The following is a 21766-nucleotide window of genomic DNA, read 5'->3' on the forward strand; positions in this document are numbered from 1 at the left end:
GAGAGACCGTCCCCCGCCCCTCAGCCCCGGGGGGGGGGGGAGAGAGAGAGAGACCGTCCTCAGCCCCGGGGGGGGGGGGGGAAAGAGAGAGAGAGAGACCGTCCCCTGCCCCTCAGCCCCGGGAGGGGGGGGGGGAGAGAGAGACCGTCCCCTGCCCCTCAGCCCCGGGAGGGGGGGGGGAGAGAGAGACCGTCCCCTGCCCCTCAGCCCCGGGAGGGGGGGGAGAGAGAGAGACCGTCCCCTGCCCCTCAGCCCCGGGAGAGGGGGCGAGAGAGAGAGACGGTCCCTATTCCCAGCAGAGGGGACTACAGGAACTTTTAGAACTCTGGGCATTTGTATACAGAGCATTCTTCTCCAGTTTTAGGGCAGCTCTTCAATGACAGAGTAATTGTTTTGTTTGTTTTTTCTCATAGGAGCGAGGTGGCAACAATTCTTTTAACCATGAAGCTCTTACGCTTAAGTACAAACTGGACAATCAATTTGAGCTTGTGTTTGTGGTAAGTAAATTGTGTTAACAGCCCCTTCTGCTTGCCCAAGTGTTTGGGCAGTTTTTTAGGACTCTGTATCTGGAATGACATAAAATCCCAAAGCTGATGTACTGATAAATACACACTTAATAGAACATATTAAATTCAATACATTGTGCATGGCTGAAAAAGCCTGTTTCATATTCTGGACTCTGTTCTCAGCAATTTTCTGGACTTGCTTCGTGACATTGAACTAGAAAGTATCCTTGAACTTCAGTGTTGCTTCTAAGTAAGATAGTTCTGATATTTACCTCAAAGTATAGAGCCTTGGGGTGAAATGAATGAATGAAAGAGATTCTGAAACCCTTGCATAGAAGTGCTATATCAGCTCAAGGTGTATTTCATTTTCAAAATAGTGACTGGCTATTGTTTCCAGAAGAGCCATTTTGTTAGTGAGCAGTAATAGGATGCGTGAATTGTTACAATATTGACTAAAAGCAGGACAATGTAGCACTTTAAAGACTAACAAGATGGTTTATTAGATGATGAGCTTTCGTGGGCCAGACCCACTTCCTCAGATCAAATGGATTTGATCTGAGGAAGTGGGTCTGGCCCACGAAAGCTCATCATCTAATAAACCATCTTGTTAGTCTTTAAAGTGCTACATTGTCCTGCATTTTGCTTCAACTACCCCAGACTAACACGGCTACATTTCTATCAATATTGACTAAGGAGTCCAGGCTGCTGTTGTAGTGAGGTAACTTGTCCAATTTACTTGTGAACTTGAATTGACTCTCCCAGGTTTAACAGGGTAGATTAGAATGTGCCATAGAAGACTGGCCAATTGTAACTCATACTTGCAGTGCATTTTGGGGTTGCTTCTGGTCCATGATGTACAATGGAGGTGCCATTGGTAAGTAAGTTTGAGCCATGGCACTAGAGGGCAGTGAAATATCACTTTTTTTGTGGGTGTCAGATATAATTCCAGTGGTAAGTCTACCATCTAACACGGCTACATCTCTATTACTATCCAGTTTAAGGTTGTTTGACAAAAATCTTTCTGAAATCTAAAAATCTGGTACTCTTACCATAAGGGGCAGCCTAGAGTGAAGTTCTGGCCCTATTGCAGTTAGTGGTAAAACTCCCATTGGCTTCAGTGGGGCTGAGAATTTACTTTTGGTCTCATTTTAGTGTGTGCCTGTCTCTAATAGGCTCTGTCGAGAGCCTTAAGTAAAGACGCATGAGTCCCCCTTCTCCTTTGCTATAAGTGGAAAATTTTAGAGTCTTTAGCAGTGGTGATGGTGCCAAACGTTTGCATTCTTTGCTTGGAATGGTTAGAATTAGCAGCAGCTTCTTAAGTTGTAGATATTTAGTCACATTTCTTTCCGTTTACAGTTTTGTTTTTAGTGTTTGATTAAAACGAGCTTGTTGAGGTTAGCCACAGATTACAAAGTGCAGACTAAGGCATCTGTGGCACATGTATCTATTGTCATCTCTGTTCTGCCTAGCTGTTCTGGATGCCCTTTGCTTGGGGTCAAAAGTCAATCCCAGATTAGCCAGGTCTCTCTAAGGTTATCTTGCATGCAGTTTTACACTGTGTCCTGAGAATAGCTGCTCTATTTGGGGATGAGTGAAAGCTCTGTATTGCTGTAAAATAATCTGTGGCTACCCCCTTCCTAATGTGGTGTACAGTGCATTTGTACAGGATAATCTGTACACTAGGTATAAAGGAGAATGCCCTCCACTCATTAATGCACTTCAAATTTAGGGATAATTTAGGGCCTGATTCTGTGAGATGAGAGCCTTCAATTTTCTTTGATTTCAGTGGGTGAAAATGACCTCTGAGTTGAAGGTGGTTTGCAGAGTTGGGTCCTAAAAAAGTGCACTTTAAGTGGGTGTGTACACTAAATAAATGTTGAGAAGTTTTTGGCAATACCAGCTGCTATTCTGATCTCTCTTCAGTAATAAGTGTGTTTGGCAGCTATTTTCATCATCCAGCATTGTAGATCCTAGCAATTCTAGTCTTATGATGTATGGTGGGACTGAGATTGGTCTCCATTGAAAATTCAGATTTTTTTAAAGCTGTATAGTATGTTACATTAACTTAATTAGTTTTTAGAAACTGAACAGTTGGTTTGGAAATAGTAAAATGGCACATTTCAAGATGAAATTTAGTACATTTTAAAAAGTTAGAAATAGTTTTCAGGTTATATCTTCCCCCCCTTTTTTTTTTAAACAATAACATCTTCCAGTTTTTTTCCAAATGTATTTCTGTTCTAGTCCAGTTCATAAGGGAAGCTAACTGTACCAAGTACTCAAATGTACAACAGCCCAAGGAAAATAAATATTTTTTTCTGTTAGTATTATCTTTGTAACAGTAGTTATACTATTCCCTTTTAATAGATATTGTTTAAACTTATAATTTTACTTACAGCATCTTGAAAAGACTCTGAGCTCCAAGCTTTGAAGTAGACTTTGTAGTCCTAGAGTCATAAATCATCTAATTGTCAAGATAGCAGCGTCTTCTAGCTCCTTTCTTTTAATTTTAGTAGTTTGTAGCGGATGTATCAATAAGAATGTGTTGCAGTGTATCTTTCAGCTAATGATACACCTTAGCTGCTCTCTAACAGTGATTGTAACTGTCTGCTCTCCTCCTTCCAGGTTGGATTTCAGAAGATCCTGACTCTGACCTATGTGGATAAGTTGATAGATGACGTCCATAAAGAGTTCAGGGATAAATACCGCAATGAATTCCAGCAGAAAGGCACTTTGGGGCTCCTCAATGGCACCTTTGATTTTAAAGAGGATTTTTTACGCCTCCTCCAGTAATGAGACCATTTCTGCTATGGCACTGTTTCCTTGTGTATTTCTTTTGTACTAAGTGGTTTTGAATGCCCTGTTAGATATTGGCTATTGGTCTGTGCTAGGGATGTCAATGAGTAGTCAAGTGGACAATTAACAGATAATCTTAGGCTTATCAGTTAAACTTGTTGACTACTCACCCCCCCCCCCCCCACACACACACACTGCCTCTGTATCAGGAGCCAGTGCTGGGGGGAGCCAGCTTAAAAGCCAGTTCTCCCCAGCACCTGCTCCGTGGTGCTGCCTGTCTGCCCCCCAAAGGAGGGTGCTGTCTGTTCCCTCCCCTCCTCTATCAGAGGCAGCAGCAGGGGTTGGGGGGCAGGCCTGGCCACCACAAGGCCTCTGTCCACAGTGGGCCTGGACTCACCACAAGCAGAGGCTGCTTTGAGGTAGCAGCCCCTGTCCACAGGGGGGTCAGAGCTCCCTGCAGACAGTGGCTTCTCTGCATTTTCCAGAGCAGCTTCTGTCCTTCGTGAGCCTGGGCCCGCCGCAAGCAGAGGCTGATTCACGGTAGCAGCCCCCATCCGAGGTGGGGTCCAAGCTGTATCAGAGGCAGCAGCATAGGGTGGCAGGCAGCCAATCCATGAAGGGAGCTGGTTTTTAAACTGGCTCACCCTGCACTGCTACCTCTGGTAGAGGAGTGTCAGGGCTCTCCCCGGGAGTGGGGCTGGGAGCGCATTGGCTGCTGGCCCTGCCCCTGGGGACTATTGTGTAATTGCGAAGATGTCATGTGGTTATATGACTATTCAAAAACCTGCTATCTAACATCCCTAGTCAGTGCAGCCATAGTGTATCTGTGCGCCCAGGCAGTGTACAGTTTGGACTCTCATTTTGGCTGGCTGTCTTACATTCTGATGGTTGGAGTCAGTGATGTAGTTAGTGCGCGGGGCTGATTGTTGGAGTTAGCGCAGGGAACTGATTAGCCTTGCATTGCCCGACTGGCTGTGATCCTTACTAGGCTTAACCTGGGGATCCCCATAGTGTTTGACTAAGTAAAGTCTCTGTCAACTGACGTCCTTTGTGACCTGTATGTAGCTGGAGCAAGAGATGGGAGCTCCCCTCTTTAACAGGCTGTTATGGTCACCATGCCAGGAGACTTCTCATGCAGGAGCTTTCCCGGGAGAAGGGGCCTAGGCTAGATACTCAAGACCCAAAATCCAGGAGTGGACCAGCCCATGCTAATGTTTTTAAGGCTTCTCTCTAACTGGGCCGCTGGAACACTGAGGTCATCTCAGTCAGAACTGTTGTGTTGGGGTCCTGCTGCATTGTCCATTTGGATGTAACTGAGCTAGCTGTACATCTCCCTCCCCCAGCTGGCTATCAGTGATATGCCAGTGAAAGTGACTCTTGGTCATCTTGCACCCTGCCAGCTGGGAACAGAACCTCAACTTCAGCATTGCATCAACAGATCTTTGGTTCTGAGGCAGGCTTGCAATCAGAGTGGGAACAAACCAGGTGGTATTGAAAGCATCCCTTTGGAGCCTCTCTTCACTCCCCATACATCCAACGTCTCCTTCCCCAGCATCCCCGATATGAGTTGCTGCTGTTTCAGAAATGCCAACTCTTACCTCTTTCTAAGCTACTTCACCATAGAAGCCTTTGGAATGTTTTTCGTTGGTGATTAGGATCACTGTGGGGTCAGAGTGGGGCAGACAATGTCCTTGTTAATATGAAACCTTGGTGAGTACAAAGCTTGTTTCTTTTCCAGGTGAGAGGAGCACTGCAGCCTTAGCCAAAATAAACAGTTGAAATCATTCGTTTCAGGTTCTGGAATGATGTTCCTAACACATTTTGTCACATTTTAAAAGGCAAAAGTAGTAACTATTGAATCCTAAATGTCAGATAGGAAAGTCCTAAAAATGATTCTGCCCATCCCCAGACTCCTGTTTGTATGTGGAATGTACGAGGGACTTTCTAGTGTTTTGCTCACCCCTTAAAGTCCCAGGCAATAGGACTTGCACAGCCAGTGGACCTATGGATTTGTAGGGGTTTCAAACTGCAGTAGGAATTGCTTGTTTCATCCTTCATACGCTTCCACCAGTTGATGCAGAGGATTGTAACAAACCTTTCCTGAAGACCAGTCTTGCTAAATAGTTGAAGCATGAGCTTGGGGCTGTAACCTTATGTTGTGTGGGCCTGGTCAATACTCTGAGATCTCCAGTTGTTGGGTGATTCAAAAGGGAACACTCCCTTTCAGCACTAACCGCAATGCAACAATGTGCTATCTTTGAGAAGAGATGCAACAGTGAGGTTCTGCTCTCTTATCATTAAAGATCCTCTGACTCTTTTTTGATAAATGGGAGTGTTGATTTAATTTCCTGATAAATCTCCAGTGTAATTCTTGATTTAATTAGATGCATGACTCTTCACTTCTTGTGCGGGCAAGTACTGGTGCTATTAAATGATGATTCTGCCCCAGAGTGGGCCACATTTCACTGAACTCAAAAATGATCCCATTCCACAACATATCCTTGAATTTCAGTGCATCATCCTCAAACTCCTTCAAGAGAAATTGTACAAATTCATCCCCTAAGAACCCATCCCAAGTACACAAACATAAGCAGACCTACTCTCCTTGTGCTCGTGTTGCATGTTCTCACCAGGTGATGTTTGAGAGTTGTTGGTTAGGGCCTAGTTATCATAGTCATCAAGTTGAGCACAGCTGTGATTCCCATGCAACCATCAGTGCCTTACAGTGCCCCACTTCGGTCAGTGCAAATGTTCCTGGTGAGAACATGCAACACCAGCACAAGGAGAGTAGTGTGGATACCCACAGCCGACTGAATTACTGCAGTGGCTTTAGGTCAACCTAAATTAAGTCAGCCTAGTTTTGTAGTGTAGGCAAGCCCTGAGTACATTTCCGAGATCTGAAGATGCTTGAAAGTTTCTCTCCCCAACAGAATTAAAGATATTACCTCACCTAGCTTGTCTTTCTAATGGGCAATAAGTACAGATAAGACTTCTTTTTCAGAAAGGGATATTCAATAGCACCTTTCATCTCTTGTCTTCGTATTGTCACACAAAAACTGCATTCATATCGTGTATAATACAGTTAGTGAAACAATAAATGAGCAGAGGAAATGGGAGACCGCAAAGGGAGAAAAGATGTCTTCAGAGGGATTTGAAGAGCTGAATGATTTGAAGAGCTGCAGCCTGGTAGATGTTGCAGCTCAACTCTTGCCCAAGTGATTATCATGCTGTGATGCTAAGTTCTGGACCTGGACTAGATTTTGGAGGGTGAATAACACGCTTTCTCTTTGATCAGGGAAGCAGAGGACAGCAGTAAAATCCGAGTTCCTACTGCCATGAAGACGTTTGAACAGTCTGTAAAGTCTCAGAAGACTGTCAAATCTATGATAGAAACCCGAGGAGAGAAACCAAAGGAGAAAGCCAAGAACAAGAAAAACAAAGGTTCCAAAAAGGAGGGTAAGTGGGTGCAGCCTAGAGATCTGTGAAGTGGGATGAGCAAATATCCCAGAGGGTTCCAGAACCAGGCTGTCTCCTAGACTTCAGTGACAGTAAACCACTGCCTGCTTGTGTGCAGGCACATCTGCCCAGTCGCATATCTTAGTGGAACAGGTTGATTCGGATCCCGTATGCTAGTTGCTTTTGCCCTTTTATGGCTGCCAGAATCCCTCGTCCTACATAGAGCAGTTGATTCGGTGAAACAGACCTGGTCACGTTGCATGACAAACAGGTTTGCTGCTAATTTGCTCTGCTTTGTTTCATACAAACTTCGGTTAAATTTTTCAAACTAACAGTAGTGACGCAAATCAAAGTAGCCCGGCTGACTCCAGTGCTTAGCCCTTGTGAAAACCTGATTCCTTTGGTTAGATCCTGAAATATGGATTTAGGATCTGACTTCAGTGCCCAAGTTCAAAACCTCTAGGCTAACTGAATGCTGTTATCGTGGGATGCTTCTGCAGGAACGGATTGTCCCCATAGTAAAGGAGTCTTGTTTGCTGCAGCTGCTTCCTTGGTCACTTTAAATTCTAACATGATGTTCCAGCAAAAAGGCTGGCGTTTAAGCCCATTGAGGACTAGCTGCATTTGCTTTGTTTGTGGGAGGGGAGAAAGGTGGTCCTGAAATAAGCAAGTCAAAGCATTTTGAAAGCTGTAGCGTGGGGCCATCGCCACTGTAGGCCTCCACCTGCTGCAAGCAGGGAAAACTGCATGAAGATTATGGAATTCAGTGCTGAGGTCAGGGAAATCCTGACGTTCAAGTCACTCTGGCAGTGACTCAGCCATGTTACACATGCTAGCCATTCGTTCCCCCCTATTTAAATGGAAAATGCACTGTCTACAATAAATCCATCACAGGAGATGGATTCCTTGGGAGCCAGCTCCTAACACAGCAACCTCTGGGAAAGGTTACGATCACAAACCTCTCTTCTTCAGAGTGCAATATAAACGTCACTTCTCTCTAGTTTTAAATGCATTGTGGTGAGGGCTCTGTCTTGTCCAGCTTCAGGAACCGAAGCTGCTATTGTGCCCAGTAAAGCAGCCCCAGATGCAAAGCAGAACCCTCCCGTGGCAGCCGGGGACAGGGAGGAACTGACCAAGGATGAGATCCTGCAAAAGAACCGTGAGGAATTCTTCAGGAAACGCCTGAAAGGAGGAGAGAAGTCAAAGTGAGTGAGAAGATGACAGGTCTGTGTTGCCCTCCCCAGTCTGAGGGGTAGTGGTGATAGGGTGGCAGAACTGTGTCGGTGAAGGATTTCATGCATTGACAATGGACAAGGAGCTGGTTTTCATATTGCTCTCGAACCACAAACTATTGTCAATTGTAATTGCATTGCGTAGATAGTGGGCAAGAAAGCTTCAGACTCTCTTGTCCTTACGGTGGAACAAACATCTCCTCCTAAAGCACCCCTCCCTCGCGTTGCAATGCAGGAATATCCCTTGTTCCAATGACCTGTGCTCTTTCTAGTCCTGGGGACTGGCACATGCTGTGACTTGTAAGTGCTCATGCTCTTTGAAATGTCTTTGCCGTGTTTCCTGGGTGAAGGTGAGGCAGCCGTGAGTTACCTAAGGGTTCGAATGAGACCGGCTTAACCAAGACACTGGCTTTTGGAAAAGTGTTTCCTTGAGCTTGCTTGGACCTGTGGTGATGGCACTTTGGGGGCGCTCTGAGGGATCCAGTGCTGTCTACATGTCTATACCCTGTGCTTGATCAGGAACTAGAACAAAGGGTGAAACCCTCACCATATTGAAGTTGGGGAAGATTTGCCATTAACTTCAGTGAGGCCATGATTTCACTCCAGGTGATTTTCCAGAAGCTCATGTTATCAGACCACAGCAGTTATTGGCATCCCAATACACTCAGTCTGCCAGTGGTTGCAGGCTGCTATCATTCAAACACCCTGTGGCTTTTGGCTTCTTTAGGGATGCCTGTGTCATTCACTGGAGGGGGAGAGAGAGAATGTGGCTTGTTTGTGTCTCCAAAGAGTGTCTGAGACAATTGTACAGCTCTGTTCCCCACTGGTACATGTGACTCCAAAGAGAAGGGGAGTATGGGACCTGCAGGTAGAAACTTCCTCAGTGATGGAGCTCTTGGCAAGTGCAAAGAGCAGCATGTTGAATTGTACTGGGGAAAACCTACAGATAAAAGAAACATGTACTGCATTTGGCAGTGATACAGCCTCAGTGCTGAGGCTGGTTGGGTGGCCTTTGCAGTATCCTTCCATGCTCTGTTCACCATAATTTGCAATGTTTGGGTGGCTAATTTTGGTGTTTGTTGAATGTTACTGATGCTTTCTTGACTCTGTCTGGATTAAAGGGATGCTAGCAACTTACCCCCCAGGCTGAGGGGTCAGAAAAAGAATTCTCAAAAGTGGGGGAGGGTTATTCTGGAAGTTTTCTCATTCACTGCTGCATCAGCATATTGGCTACTGTGCAATACCTGTTGAACCTAGCAGTCCAGTCCCACGTAGTAACCCCTATAAACTCAGCCCATTCATATGGGAGATACCGTCTTTCTAAAATCTCTTCTTGGAACTGCTGACTGCCGTCATGGTAAAGTTTTCTTTAATAGCTTCTCCTCTGCCTTCCCAGCAAGTCCCCAAAGCCTGAGACTCAGAAGGAGAAGGGGAAGAAGCCCCGTGTATGGGATCTGGGAAACTCTAATGCCAAAGTACTCGATTATAGTAATTCCACTACCAATGGAAACACCGACACTTGTCCCACAGAGGAATATGACCCTGATATGGTAAGATCCTAAACATTCCCCTCTCTATGGCATGATTAGCTTCTTTGCCAAGGGCATTGCCACGGCAGCTAGTACACAAAGCCAAGGGCATTGCCATGGCAGCTAGTACTCAGATTGGATTACATGCTGGATTGGAGCATGCAGAATGGAACAAACGGAGAAGTGGCTGTTGCGGATGAGATCTTAGCTTGGCCTGAGAAGTGGGAAGGCACTGCCCAAGTATTGCTCAGTCCCCATAAGGCTGTGTCAGTTTCACCTGTCTGGTTCCTCATGGTGCTCTCACCATTTTGGAGCTCAGTGCTAGAGGAATCCTCTCTTGGAGGAACTGAAATCAGCCTCCCCCCCCCCCCCAACTGCTAGCAAAGCTGTTTGGAGGAAGGTGGTAGAACCTACCTTAAAGCTTACCTGTGCAATATAAAAAGTAGTTTTGTAGATGGAGCATAGGACTGGGAATTTTATTCCCATCTGTTGTTGCTTTGCTGCGTGATCTTGGGATAAGTTATTTGTCTTCTGTGTAAAGGGAAACCAGCACTTAGCTCACTGGGAGTTGTGGAGATTAGATGAAACTCCCAGAAGTTCCTGCAGGCACTACAAATGATCACGTTATTCTGACTGGCCCCTCATCAGTACCCCGCTTCCTCACAGATTGTGGCAAATAGCTGGATGCTCCTTCCTGGCAGAACCATTGCAAAAGTTGACTTGGCTCCTAACATGAGCCAACCGTTCCCCTTCGCAGTGAGCCAGCAAAAGAAGGGAAATGTCAGTTACTGAATCTCTGTATACGCCTCTGCCTTGTCCATCCTTTACAGGCCCTAGGAGATCGAGATCGGGAGCCTGGCCGCCTGTATGATCTTGAATATGAGAGTGATGAAGAGGAACCAGAAGAGGAGAAGATTATTCAGAACCCTTCACAGCCCAGGTAAGTCCTCCTGCAAGGCCTGCTCCCCTGCCCATGGCTAGCTCCTTGCTTTATCTCCTACAGCTTTTCCTGCATGTCCAGTCTGCTAAGCTTGTATGGGGTTGCTTACATGGATCCTGGACTAGCTAGCTAAAGCCTTGGCTTTGGACCCTCTGCAGGAAGGAAGTCTTGTCTAACACGCTACATGGTTTTGGCTGCTTCCTACTTTGTTCCAGCTGAGGGAGCACATGGTGGATAAACAGTCTGCTCATGAGTGGTCCTTCTGTTTCTGAAGGCTGAATCGTTAGACTAAATGATCCTGTAATTGCCACTTCCACGCAGGATCTTTGCTTCCCAATGACTCCTGCTCTACCTTTGTTCACCTCTCTGCGCATGGTAATTGAGCAAACCCGTGCGAGTTCCCAGACAACTTTGGAACATGCCTCATACAGAAGTTGGGTTTGCAAAGTGTACAGAATGGCTGCTTGCAGATCAGCTAGTAAAGGCCGTCTCCCAGTTTGAACTGTTAATCTGGTTCTCATATTAAAATGCCATGACCTAAGGAGCAGCTCAGTACCAGAAGGCAAAATTGACCGACTATATATTAGCTTAAGAAATGTGTTAGGCAATCTCCAATGATTTATGTATTTATCTCCTAGAACTCGAAGAGACCTTGAAAGGTCATTGAGTCCAGTCCCCTGCCTTCAAAGCAGGACCAAGTACCAACCCTGACAGATTTTTGCCCCAAATGGCCTCCACAAGGACTGAACTCACAACCCTAGGTTTAGCAGGCCAATGCTCAAACCACTGAGCTATCCCTCCCCCGTTTGGTCTTTCCCTCCCTTTTAGCTGCTATTCTCTTCGAGATCACTGCCATCCCTTTACGCTAGAGAACTGATAGGTAACTACACTGTGTGTTCACAGGGCTAAGAAGGGTGCTTTGGGAGGCATGTTCGGGATGCTGAAAGGCCTGGTGGGCTCCAAAAGCTTAACAAGAGAGGACATGGAGTCTGTGCTGGAGAAGATGAAGGATCATCTGATCGGTAAGTCTGGAATGTCTCTTACAAACAAGTGCCCTGTGTCCTTGCTGGTTGGTGTCAGGCTCTGTAGATCTACTGGTCTGCATTTGGAAGGAACCATTTCTCCAGGCCTTTCACTAAAATTCTATTTTCCTTTTTTGTATCCACAGTAGCGTTAAAAATGTAAAGTGACTCTTCCAGGAAGTAGAGTTGTAGCTCAGTCACAGATGCTGTTGGCCCTGTATTTTACCACATGCCAATGAGCATGGAACTGTTGTTATAACCTTTCTCTTGTATTCTTCTTAGGTATATCTCAATGTATTATTATCTCATAGAGCTGGAAGGGACCTTGAGAGGTCAAGTCCAGTCTCCTGCCCTCACAGCAGGACCACTACCAGCCCTGTCAGATTTGCCACAGATGCCTAAATGGCCCCCTCAAGGATTGAACTCTCAATCCTGGGTTTAGCAGGCCAATGCTCAAACCACTGAGCTATCCCTCCCTGTATTGTTGTAGTCTCTCCTTACAGAGTTTGGAGTTCAGTGGTGTCCTTCCACACTGTCTATAAACTGCTGCAGGAGTCTTGCATAAACAATTTCCACAACGTATGTTCTCCTGCCCTGAATATATGTGCAGAACAAGACTAACAGAGGGAGGTTAACATAGTAAAGGATGTTTGGCATGTGCCCCACATACAGCACTAACTAGAAAAATTCTCTCTTGATGAGCTTTTTTCTAATGCATGTGCCTGACTTTAAACTTGGTGAATGGGGGATTCACTTGTGCAGTGTCCTTGTCTTTTGAATGAGATTGCAATAGACCTGTGGCTTGCACCAATGCTAGTGTAAGATTGCTCACAAGGACTTTGCAGTTGGATCAAATGTGGCCAGCTGCTTCTCTGATAACCAGGTCATAGATGAAATCTGCGACAGTTTGTCCTTTCTCTTTCGTGTGACATGACACGCTGGATAAATCTGTTATGCCTGGTGTGATACCCTTCTCTTGGACTAATAGATTATGTGGTGCTTAGGATGGTAGGCCTGTACGTTTGTGAGTCTCTGCACATTGTAGTTAACAGAGACCCTACTCTATCGGGTGGAGAGCCTTCGGCCTGGGGAGCTGGACCCAGACCGTGAGGCTCAGGGCTCCTCCCCACAGTATTGGGGAGCATGCGTAAGTGTTTCAGCTCCGGCAGGGTTCCCTGTAGCTCTCCCTGTGGGGCTGGGGTGCCAGCCCTGGCTCTCTGTTGTGGGAGGGGGAAAGCCCTGAGCCTCGCAAGCCAATGTCAGGCAGGCCAGTGTCACGTTCGACCCACAGGCTCTGCCTGGTGAGAGGAGAGGAAGCAGCGCTGCGTGCTGCCACTCCCCACGCACCTCCCCCTAGCTGGGGAAAGCAAATCCCCCTGCTGCTCCAATTGGCCACAATCTCTTGTGTGCAAGAGGAATGTGGGGAGTGTCTTTCTGCTTCAGTCGGGAGCCACGGCAGTGGTGGGGCTTTTCCTTTTCACTTTTATGGGGCCCTGACTGATTTTACTGGGGTCAGCAGCCCCCAACCCAATAAAGGATCCCTACCCCTGCTCTGTATGTTCCAGCTGATTTGCTCACATTCTGTAAAACGCTCTGGGGCTCTACTGGTGACAAGGTGGGAAATGTTAAAGTTCTAGTGACAGTCATAGGCCTTAAGAGGGCAGTAATTTGGCCACTTCAAGCTGAATCAGACTGAACTGAATATAATGCACATTTTGGAACTGACTAGTAAGGAGCCAGGGTCCTAGACAGTGATGTTAATGGGCTCTGAAGTCCTTATTTTATCCAGAGGACTCTGAGGGGCAGGGGAGGAAGATAAAATGGTTGGGATCCTTAGAGTTGAGTAATGTGGAAAGAAGCCATTGGCCCCAAAACAGGCTCTGCATTGGCCTGGGGCCAGACAGTGTCTCCTTACCTGCTTTCCCCAGAGGTGGGGGAGGGGTTACTTCTGGGTTAAAAGATTATTTGAGGAAGCATCTGGGCTGTGGGTTGTGTTAAGACGGCACGTTCTCCCGGCCTTGAAGGCTCTCTGCACGGAGTGTCTGTATTGCTGTCAGCTGTAGAGCAGGGTTTCATTGGCGCTGCCAAGCGCTGCTCTCCCATGGGGTGGCCTCGCTCTTGGAGCTAGCAGGCGTATGGAGCCTCTGGGGGGACTGGGAGAGTCCTGAAGCCCAAGGGTCTCTCGGTGCTAACTCCTACTCCCTTGGCTTTTCTCTTCCACAGCGAAGAATGTTGCAGCCGATATCGCTGTCCAGCTGTGTGAATCGGTGGCTAAGAAACTGGAAGGGAAAGTGATGGGCACCTTCACCAGTAAGTGCTTCTGTCCTTCCATTTAAGGAGCTGCTCTGAAAGCCCTCTGCTGCCATTTCATTCTTCCCATCTGCTGCCCTGAGGCTTGGAACAAAGCATGCTGGTCCCAGCGGGTCATTGCTGCTCTTTGGCGGTTTCAGCCCAAGGGACATTGGACCCTGGGCTTGTTCCAGCCTGCCCCAGAGGCCTGTTTAGGCTCTAGTTGCCAAGTGCCTTGTAACTCTCCGTGCATGTGCAGAAGGGAATAACCTCCCCCTGCTAGGTAAGCACCTCTCCGTGGTTCAGGAATGTCTGAGCCGCTGCACTTCTGGATTCCTGTAGCTTGGCCCTCGCAGGCTGTGGGGGGAGGTTTCTGTGATGCCAACCTCTGCAGCAGTTCACACGTTTAACCCCTTGGAATTTGCTGATGGGAAGCTCTGCTGCAGTAGATGAAATGGGCAGAGGGCCAAAGGATCAGCAGAGGCCTGAGAATCTATAGAATGCAGGGTGCTAAGTTCGCACCTTTTGTAGTAGTAGGGGGCAGGAGTGCCTTCTCCAGGCTAGTGAGGACTCCTGTGGAGGAGGCAGCATTGTTCACTGTCAGGGGAAGGTAAAAGTGAACTTAATGACACAATCAGCAGACTAATAAGGGAAGAGCCTGCTCCGAAGGGAACCCAAGCCCCTTCATGTGGCAGCTGTGTAGGTCACATTTGACTGGTGTGCTCCTGAGATGCGATGGGGGAAGGGTGGGCACTCAGCCACTCCATCTGCGATCAAACACTGACAGAGGTTCCTCTTCTCATGTCTTCCCCAGCGGTGACCTCCACAGTGAAGCAGGCCCTGCAGGAATCCTTGGTGCAGATCCTGCAGCCCCAGCGCCGCGTGGACATGCTGCGTGAGGTCATGGATGCCCAGCGCCACCGCCGGCCATATGTCGTCACTTTCTGTGGTGTCAATGGGGTTGGAAAGTCGACCAACCTGGCAAAGGTAGGGCGCAGCTGCTTGTGTTCTCAGCGATCAGTTCGGGCCCTTTCCTGGAGGATCCTTTCCTGTCAGGGAGGATTTGATTTTAACTTAGTGATTTAAATCACTCCTCAGGAAGGCTCGATTTAATCATGGTTTTCTACATAAAAGTGCATTCTTGTTAATTGTCATCACATTAATACATATTCATCACCATTCAGAGAGGATGTAGGTTTCATTTTTAGAAGGTAGACATTTTTAAACGGTGTTTTAGTTTGAAAACTTTTCAGATTAGTTTTATATTGATATGATGATTCATATCAGAAAATGATTGGTTATTTCATTTACCGCAGATATTTATAAAGTCAGTGGGAGGTAAACTATCTTCAACTCAACAGGTCAATCATTACTATTTGGAGAATTTTCTTGTGATGCTGTATTAGGAGAACATCACCATACAGATGTTTAAATTGTTTTATTTCACTAAAACGTTATGTATTCTGGATTTTTTTCTTCAACAGTAAGCATCATATTTTAACAAAACAAGCATGAATTTTTGAATTTAAACATTCATGTTTTTTTAAAATAGGTTTGTTTTAGTTAAAATTAACTAGAATAAATGAAATATTTTTAAAATAAAAAATTAAATTGTCTGTCAGTGAAGTCAACATGAGAAACTTAAAATTTTGGCTTCTATTCATTGAACTTTTTGAAACTGCACTTTTAGAGAGGGAAGGGATTGACTGTACAGAAATGTGCAGAGGACAGGAGGGTTAAAGTCTTATTTCTCACCTCTAGATTATTTATTTTAAAAGATTTTTGCTATTAACAAGCATGTTCTCTCTGGAGACACAAATCCACCGTTTGACAACTGCAAAATTAGGCACCTTTGATGGCCTTTTCTAGACTGAGTACTGAGTCCTATTAAGTAGATAGAAAGATTAACCCAAATCATCTATACAGAAGCTTCTAGAACCCCAGAGGACTGAATCCCAAACCCATGAACTATAGGAACGCTTTTTTTTTACAAAACTTAAACATTACATGAATTAGAATTATAATTTATAATCTCTCTTCCATGGTGAGATATCTTTGAGCTATAATGTATCTTAATTAACAATCTTTATGTAGGTTTTTTCCCTCAAAAAGCATATTATAAAAAAAAAATCTGATTTTAAATTGGATTTTCTTATTTAAATTTTTTTTTTTTAATCATTGATTTTTATCCACCCTGTTTCCTGTGCACATTCTGGGGACGCCATCTCAAATCCCCTTGGCTAATTGTGATGGCAACATCTCCGTAGTGTAGGACTGTCTGCCTACAGCTATTGCATATGGCACCCAGATCCCTAGAACTGAAATATTAGCTACAACCATTCCTCTGAGCAGTTCACTTCCCTTGTAGGTCTGACAGCGCTTTGCATTGTGTTATGCTGATGGGCAGTTCAACTTCCTGAATCTTGCACTAGTATATTGCCACTAGTATGTTACCTAGTGAGGCTGGAGAGCTGGCTTGTGCTCTGACCCCATTCACATGCACATCTCCCTCCCTGCTAAAGAGCCCCTACTCAGCATCAGGAGAAGAGATTTGTGCTAGTTATAGGGACGTCTACCCACCGTTTTGAAATACCTAGACAATTTCAGAACCCTTCATGCTGATCTTTAAAACCCCATGGTGTGGTTAAACTGAGGGTCTGTAGAAGCCCTTTGGACTCTTTACTGTGTCTTTACCTCCCTCATGCTGCCTTAGGTGATCAGCCTCTTCCTGTAATGTGTCTGACTGACCAGAAGCCTTGATATGGTAACATGAACAGTGCAGTTAAATGCCAGACTCAGGCCATGCTGTGTAGGCCAGGGGTCAGTAGGAAGGCAGCCTTGAGCTGCAGCAGTGTCTTTGTCATCACCAAGATAGAGTTGTCGCTAGGGGGAAAACTGTCTGGCTCCTCCATACAGCCCTGAGCAGGCAATGGGCATGCCCCAGAGTGCTCTGATCCCCTTCAACAAAAGGCTGGGTAGATGTGCAGGGTCTACACTACAGGCAGAGCATAGCGATGCCCACAAGAATGTGCAGATTCTACTGGCGTTGGAGATGGGAACCATTGCTGGTTGATCACTGCCTTGGTGTGGTGTGTTCACAGGAGTATTTCTAGGGAAGTGAAGAGCTTGTAATGTAGCCAACGGACTCAGGTGGGACCTGACATGGAAGCATGTTGACATGATAGGAGAACATGGAGCTGGTTCCCTTTTCTTTTTTGGGGGGTGGTCGAAGGAGGAGCATTGCCAACATACTCACCAATCTTCTCTGGAGACTCGGGGTCCTTCCCCACTTGATCTGTCAGTGACTGTCGTGGGCTAGGACACTTAGTGAAACTCGTTTGTTGAACTTTGGGAGGGGGAAGTGAACCAGCAAACTGCCTGGGGGCAGGCGATAGGCTCTGATGAGCTGGGAGCTGAGCAGAGCTAGACTCGGGCTGGGGACAGTAATAGGATCCCTTCTCCCGCTCTCAGATCTCTTTCTGGCTGATTGAAAACGGGTTCACCGTCCTCATTGCTGCCTGCGATACGTTCCGAGCTGGAGCCGTGGAACAGCTGCGCACTCACACCCGCCGTCTGAACGCTCTGCACCCCCCGGAAAACCACGGCGGCCGCACCATGGTGCAGCTCTATGAGAAGGGCTATGGGAAAGACGCCGCTGGCATTGCCATGGAGGCCATTTCTTATGGTGAGCCCTGTCCCCTGCCTTGGCCATCTCCTCTGAGGCATCCAGGACAGAAATCCTTTTTCTGAGAGGCGCTGGCCCTCCTAAGGGAGAAGTGACATGGGGTTTGAGATGGGAATGCCAGTCCAGTGTCCTGGGGCGAAGGATGGCTGAACGGCTTGAACTGGAGTAGGGAAAGGGGAGCTAGGCCTGCTGGCCTTTGTTCCTGGCTTGGCCATTGACAGGGCGTCCTTGCCACCATGCTCGTATAGACCCCACCTCCCCGACAGGTCGGAAATAGCTCTGGTGTGGGGGAGGTGTGGAGCACAGACTGGAGAATAGGGAAGGCTCCAGCACTGGGGATGAATTCTTGGTCCAGGAAATCAGAGATCTTGTGCACTAGCTGCCAGGCCCTCTTCTGAATTCTGAACAGCATAGGGATGGGGTGGAGGAAGCCAGTTTCACGGTGTGTATTGGGGAGCGGTGTCAGTCTATGGCTGTTTCCACAACTGAGCAACAAGTTACCTGCTGAAGATTGAATAGAATCTGCCTGGTGGGAAAGATTTGTGATTGAGATTTGAACTGACCTGCTAGAGAAAAGGGCCCGAGCTGTACCATCAACCTGACAGTACCTAGAGTACCAGGCTGTTTATCTGGGTTCTAGTCCCCTAATATATATACTGCCTGTTCCTGTCCCAGAGAGGGTTTGTGTTACGGATTGTGTCATGTAGTGGGGGAAAAAAAGGTGTGTGGAGGAAAGAGGCTTGAGTAAATCCCTGATATTCTGAGGAAGGGCAGTGGCTGGAGGAGCAGTGTGTCTATGAATAGTAACTCTCTCAGCTTCCTTCACCTAGTAAACCCCTTCACGTCTCTTTTCCTAGCACGTAACCAGGGGTTCGATGTGGTATTGGTGGACACTGCTGGCCGCATGCAGGACAACGCCCCCTTGATGACGGCTCTGGCTAAACTCATTGCAGTCAACACCCCGGACCTGGTCCTGTTTGTTGGGGAAGCCCTGGTGGGAAACGAAGCTGTGGATCAGCTGGTTAGTTTTTAATTCTTTAACCTCAAAGTTTTGCCACAGGGGGAAGTCCCCAGGTGGCATGAGCCTCTTCGTACGTGTTGGGAGGTGCTTGCACACCAGTAATGGACATCTGCTTAGAAGAACTTACATGGATTTATTTCTGGGCTGTATTTTCCCCCAGGTCAAGTTTAACAAGGCCCTTGCTGATCACTCCATGACCCAGGTACCACGTCTCATTGATGGAATTGTGCTCACCAAATTTGATACCATCGATGACAAGGTATGATGGCCATTCACTTGATACAAGGAGCGTGTGCATTCTCTCTCTCCCCGCTGGAGTCTTGTGTTTTAATGTCTTTTTAAATGACCTCATATGGATCCTCTCCTTGCTGAGATCAAACGGGGGGAGAAATCAAACAACAATGTCTTCAGATCTCAACAAGGCATGTTCTCTTGATGCGTCAGTCAATATCATCTCCTTGAGACTCCTCTCACAAGGAATTATTTTCTTTGGGTCCACTTTGAAGTAGTTTGAGGCAACATGTTTCACGTTGTGGTGGAGTTGCTTTGGAATATCACAATACTGTACTAGGGCAAGTGGAATCTTTGTTGGTCTGAGTATTTTGGAAGTCTCAAGCTATTCCGATTACTCCCTTTAGCAGTGCTGTAACAACCAAGATGCACATGGCCCCCAAGGAAATCATCATGCAAATCAGTATTCCAAAACTTGTGGGTGGCAAATGAAAGCCATTCTAAACTGCTCGTTAGAACGGCTATATGAGGGAGAGCTGCCATAGCTCAACATAGCTCATAGCATAAACATTTCTTGCATTCTCAAATGTCCTCTTGATGGCAGCATATTCTATTGTACAGCTTTTTCTCATTTTCTTCTGGACTGGTGTGTTGAGTAGAAAAACCTTCATGAGTGCAAAGGTTTATACTCGACACGAATTCCAGCTGGTGTTGCTCACCTTGCAGCAGGGGATTTGGAAAGGCAGTGCCATTGTTCTTCCAGGGTGTGTGGGGAACAGTTACTGGCGAGATGTTGGCCTTCTGAACTTTGAGGCCACTGACCTAAACAAACTGTCTGGTCTTTTCTAATTCTGACAACTGAGTGTCAGTGCTGGACCTCACAAACATGGCTCAGCTGCTGCTTACAGCCAGCAACTAAGGCCTTGCGGCAGTTGTCATTAAAAAGATGGTGGGGTAAGACAGGAAATAGTTCAGTTTATAGTGGGCCATCCGCATCTCTAATTTGTTCAGAAGAAATTACCAGTCATTACTTTTGCTCGCCCTTCTGACTGCTCACACTATAGTTTTTAATTTTCCTGCTGCTGGGTGAATATAAAAACTTAAGGCCAAAGAGGCTATTGTGACTCCCTGATGACCTGTATACCGCTTAGCCTGTGTCGCTTCTCTCAGCCTCGGAGGGGTAGCCAAGTAAACTTTGGCTTTATCTTGTCTCATGGGACAGACAAGGCCAGGCTGGAGTGGGACCAGAGGGGTGGGGAAGGGAGTTCAGACTGTTTAGAACCTTAATTCAAATTCCTGGCTATCAAATCCTTACATTCTTCGTCTCAGAACTCTGACAAATTGCTGTCACTCTAATTGGACTTGAACCTGCCCAGATTATAGGCTTCTATTCTAGCCAATCACACAACGAATATTTTGTCAGGCCTGGGTTGTATGTTGAGGCAGAGTCCTGTTCAGTAGCTCTCCTCCAACCAACTAATGGATGCTCTTTCTCCCATAGGTCGGTGCTGCAATCTCCATGACTTACATCACTAGCAAGCCCATTGTGTTTGTTGGTACTGGACAAACCTACTGTGATCTGCGTAGCCTTAATGCCAAGGCTGTAGTCACTGCTCTCATGAAGGCCTAAAATCCAGTTGTTGCACCAAATTGCTGTTTGCAGCTGTCTCCGAAGAACATGCTTTACAATGTGACTGTCTTTTCAGTGTAGTGTAAAACAGAATGAAGGGATAACAGAGCTAGGGGCTGCTCTCTTCACCGTGTGCTTGAATACATCAGTGTTTTCACCAGTGCACAGCCTTCCTGTTACCTGGTGCATGACTTGACTTGGAAGGAGTTTGCTATCTTCAATCATGTTGTTTATTCTGATTAGCTACACTTCTTCCATATTTATTGGCTATAAAGCAATTGTCTCCTTCAGGTGGAGCACCCTTGCCAGAACAGCTCTGTGGCCTTCGTCCAGCAAAAGCCCTTCTCTCCTGGATTGCTCTGTTTAGTGGAAGCTGAAATCAGAGCTTTGTATTGTTCATATCTTTTGAGTGGTGGCTAAGATCTGCCACAAACAAAGCATCTATGGACTACTGAGCTTGTTAAAGGTATTGAGCCTATGAGCCAATCTGGATGTTTAGATGTGAGGCTTAGTGGGATCCAAGAGCGTGAATGTCCCAGTCCAGGGGCTAATCCTAAGGCTAGCTTTGCACATTCCATAGAGCAGAAATAGATGCTGCTTAGTGACAATTTGTGTAGCCAACCTGACTAATACCTGCTGCTAGCTCTGAGAATAGCAGCTCACCAAAGTTGATAAACCAAAAATAGTAAGTCTAGGCTGTTGTGCTTGTCACGCAGGGACCTGTAGGGATGATGCTGAAATTGCCTTAAGGTCCCTAGTTTCCCTGTCTCTGGAACTGTAGGACTCTGAGGGCTATTTGACAGTGAGCCTAGGGTCCTTACTTTGGTCTAAGGCTGGAATTGTTAGTTGCCAAGAGCTGTATTGCCATCAAAGCTGACTGAGCATTGCCTGGCTTCTTGCAGGCTTTAGGGTATAGGCTAGAACTGGTTTCTGTACTGCACAACCCTTTTTCTCAGAAGCTGTTTCTATTAATGACTCATGCCCCCTTAGCTCCCTGGTGTTGAGGCTCAAACTGATACTACCAGAACTCTTGCCTGCTGTCCCAACAGCATTAGCTTTGGCCTCTAATAAACCAGCTAGTGAAATGAAACTTGTTTAGAGGAAGACAGTGCTGGCTGCTTGCTGCTTTCCTGCCCCCCCTTCTCCCTCCATTCAGAGTGCCTCTAGATCCTGGTCTGAAGTGCTACACATTGAATAATACAAAACTCTAAGATGTCTTGTAGCTCAGTATTGCAGATGTGCTAGTGCAATAACTTGAATGCTGTCTGCTAAAAGAATTACATAATTTATATAAAAATAAATTTCATAAATAAGTTGGATAAGTTGTTTCTCTTGTTGAAGGGACAGGATAGGCTGCTAGGATGAACACTCTGAAATGTTTAACTTATTTGTCTCTTCAGCCCTACCGTAAACTGAGTTAGGCACCTGGGAT

The 21766-nt window shown here is 46.3% G+C and overlaps 2 protein-coding genes across 2 annotated transcripts in view; one reads left to right on the top strand and one right to left on the bottom strand.

Annotated features, from left to right (window-relative positions):
• FOXRED1 (FAD dependent oxidoreductase domain containing 1) overlaps positions 1–2975 on the bottom strand; it is a 27473-nt gene extending 24498 nt beyond the window's left edge. Inside the window, exon 1 of the mRNA XM_006111243.5 lies at positions 2900–2975. Within this exon, the coding sequence (XP_006111305.2) occupies positions 2900–2960 (61 nt within the window). The 5' untranslated portion in view covers positions 2961–2975. The remainder of the gene's footprint in view (positions 1–2899) is intronic.
• The window catches only part of SRPRA (SRP receptor subunit alpha), a 22464-nt gene extending 808 nt beyond the window's left edge, over positions 1–21656 (top strand). Inside the window, exons 2-14 of the mRNA XM_075909283.2 lie at positions 414–497; positions 3129–3292; positions 6595–6755; positions 7795–7960; positions 9384–9537; positions 10347–10456; positions 11360–11478; positions 13702–13788; positions 14582–14754; positions 17239–17452; positions 18310–18473; positions 18634–18732; positions 20206–21656. Of these exons, the coding sequence (XP_075765398.1) occupies positions 414–497; positions 3129–3292; positions 6595–6755; positions 7795–7960; positions 9384–9537; positions 10347–10456; positions 11360–11478; positions 13702–13788; positions 14582–14754; positions 17239–17452; positions 18310–18473; positions 18634–18732; positions 20206–20334 (1824 nt within the window). The 3' untranslated portion in view covers positions 20335–21656. The remainder of the gene's footprint in view (positions 1–413; positions 498–3128; positions 3293–6594; positions 6756–7794; positions 7961–9383; positions 9538–10346; positions 10457–11359; positions 11479–13701; positions 13789–14581; positions 14755–17238; positions 17453–18309; positions 18474–18633; positions 18733–20205) is intronic.
• Positions 21657–21766: the final 110 nt, after the last annotated feature.

Source organism: Pelodiscus sinensis, chromosome 25 (genome assembly GCF_052426305.1).
Source record: "Pelodiscus sinensis isolate ZL-2025 chromosome 25, ASM5242630v1, whole genome shotgun sequence".
Lineage (NCBI taxonomy): Eukaryota > Metazoa > Chordata > Testudines > Trionychidae > Pelodiscus > Pelodiscus sinensis.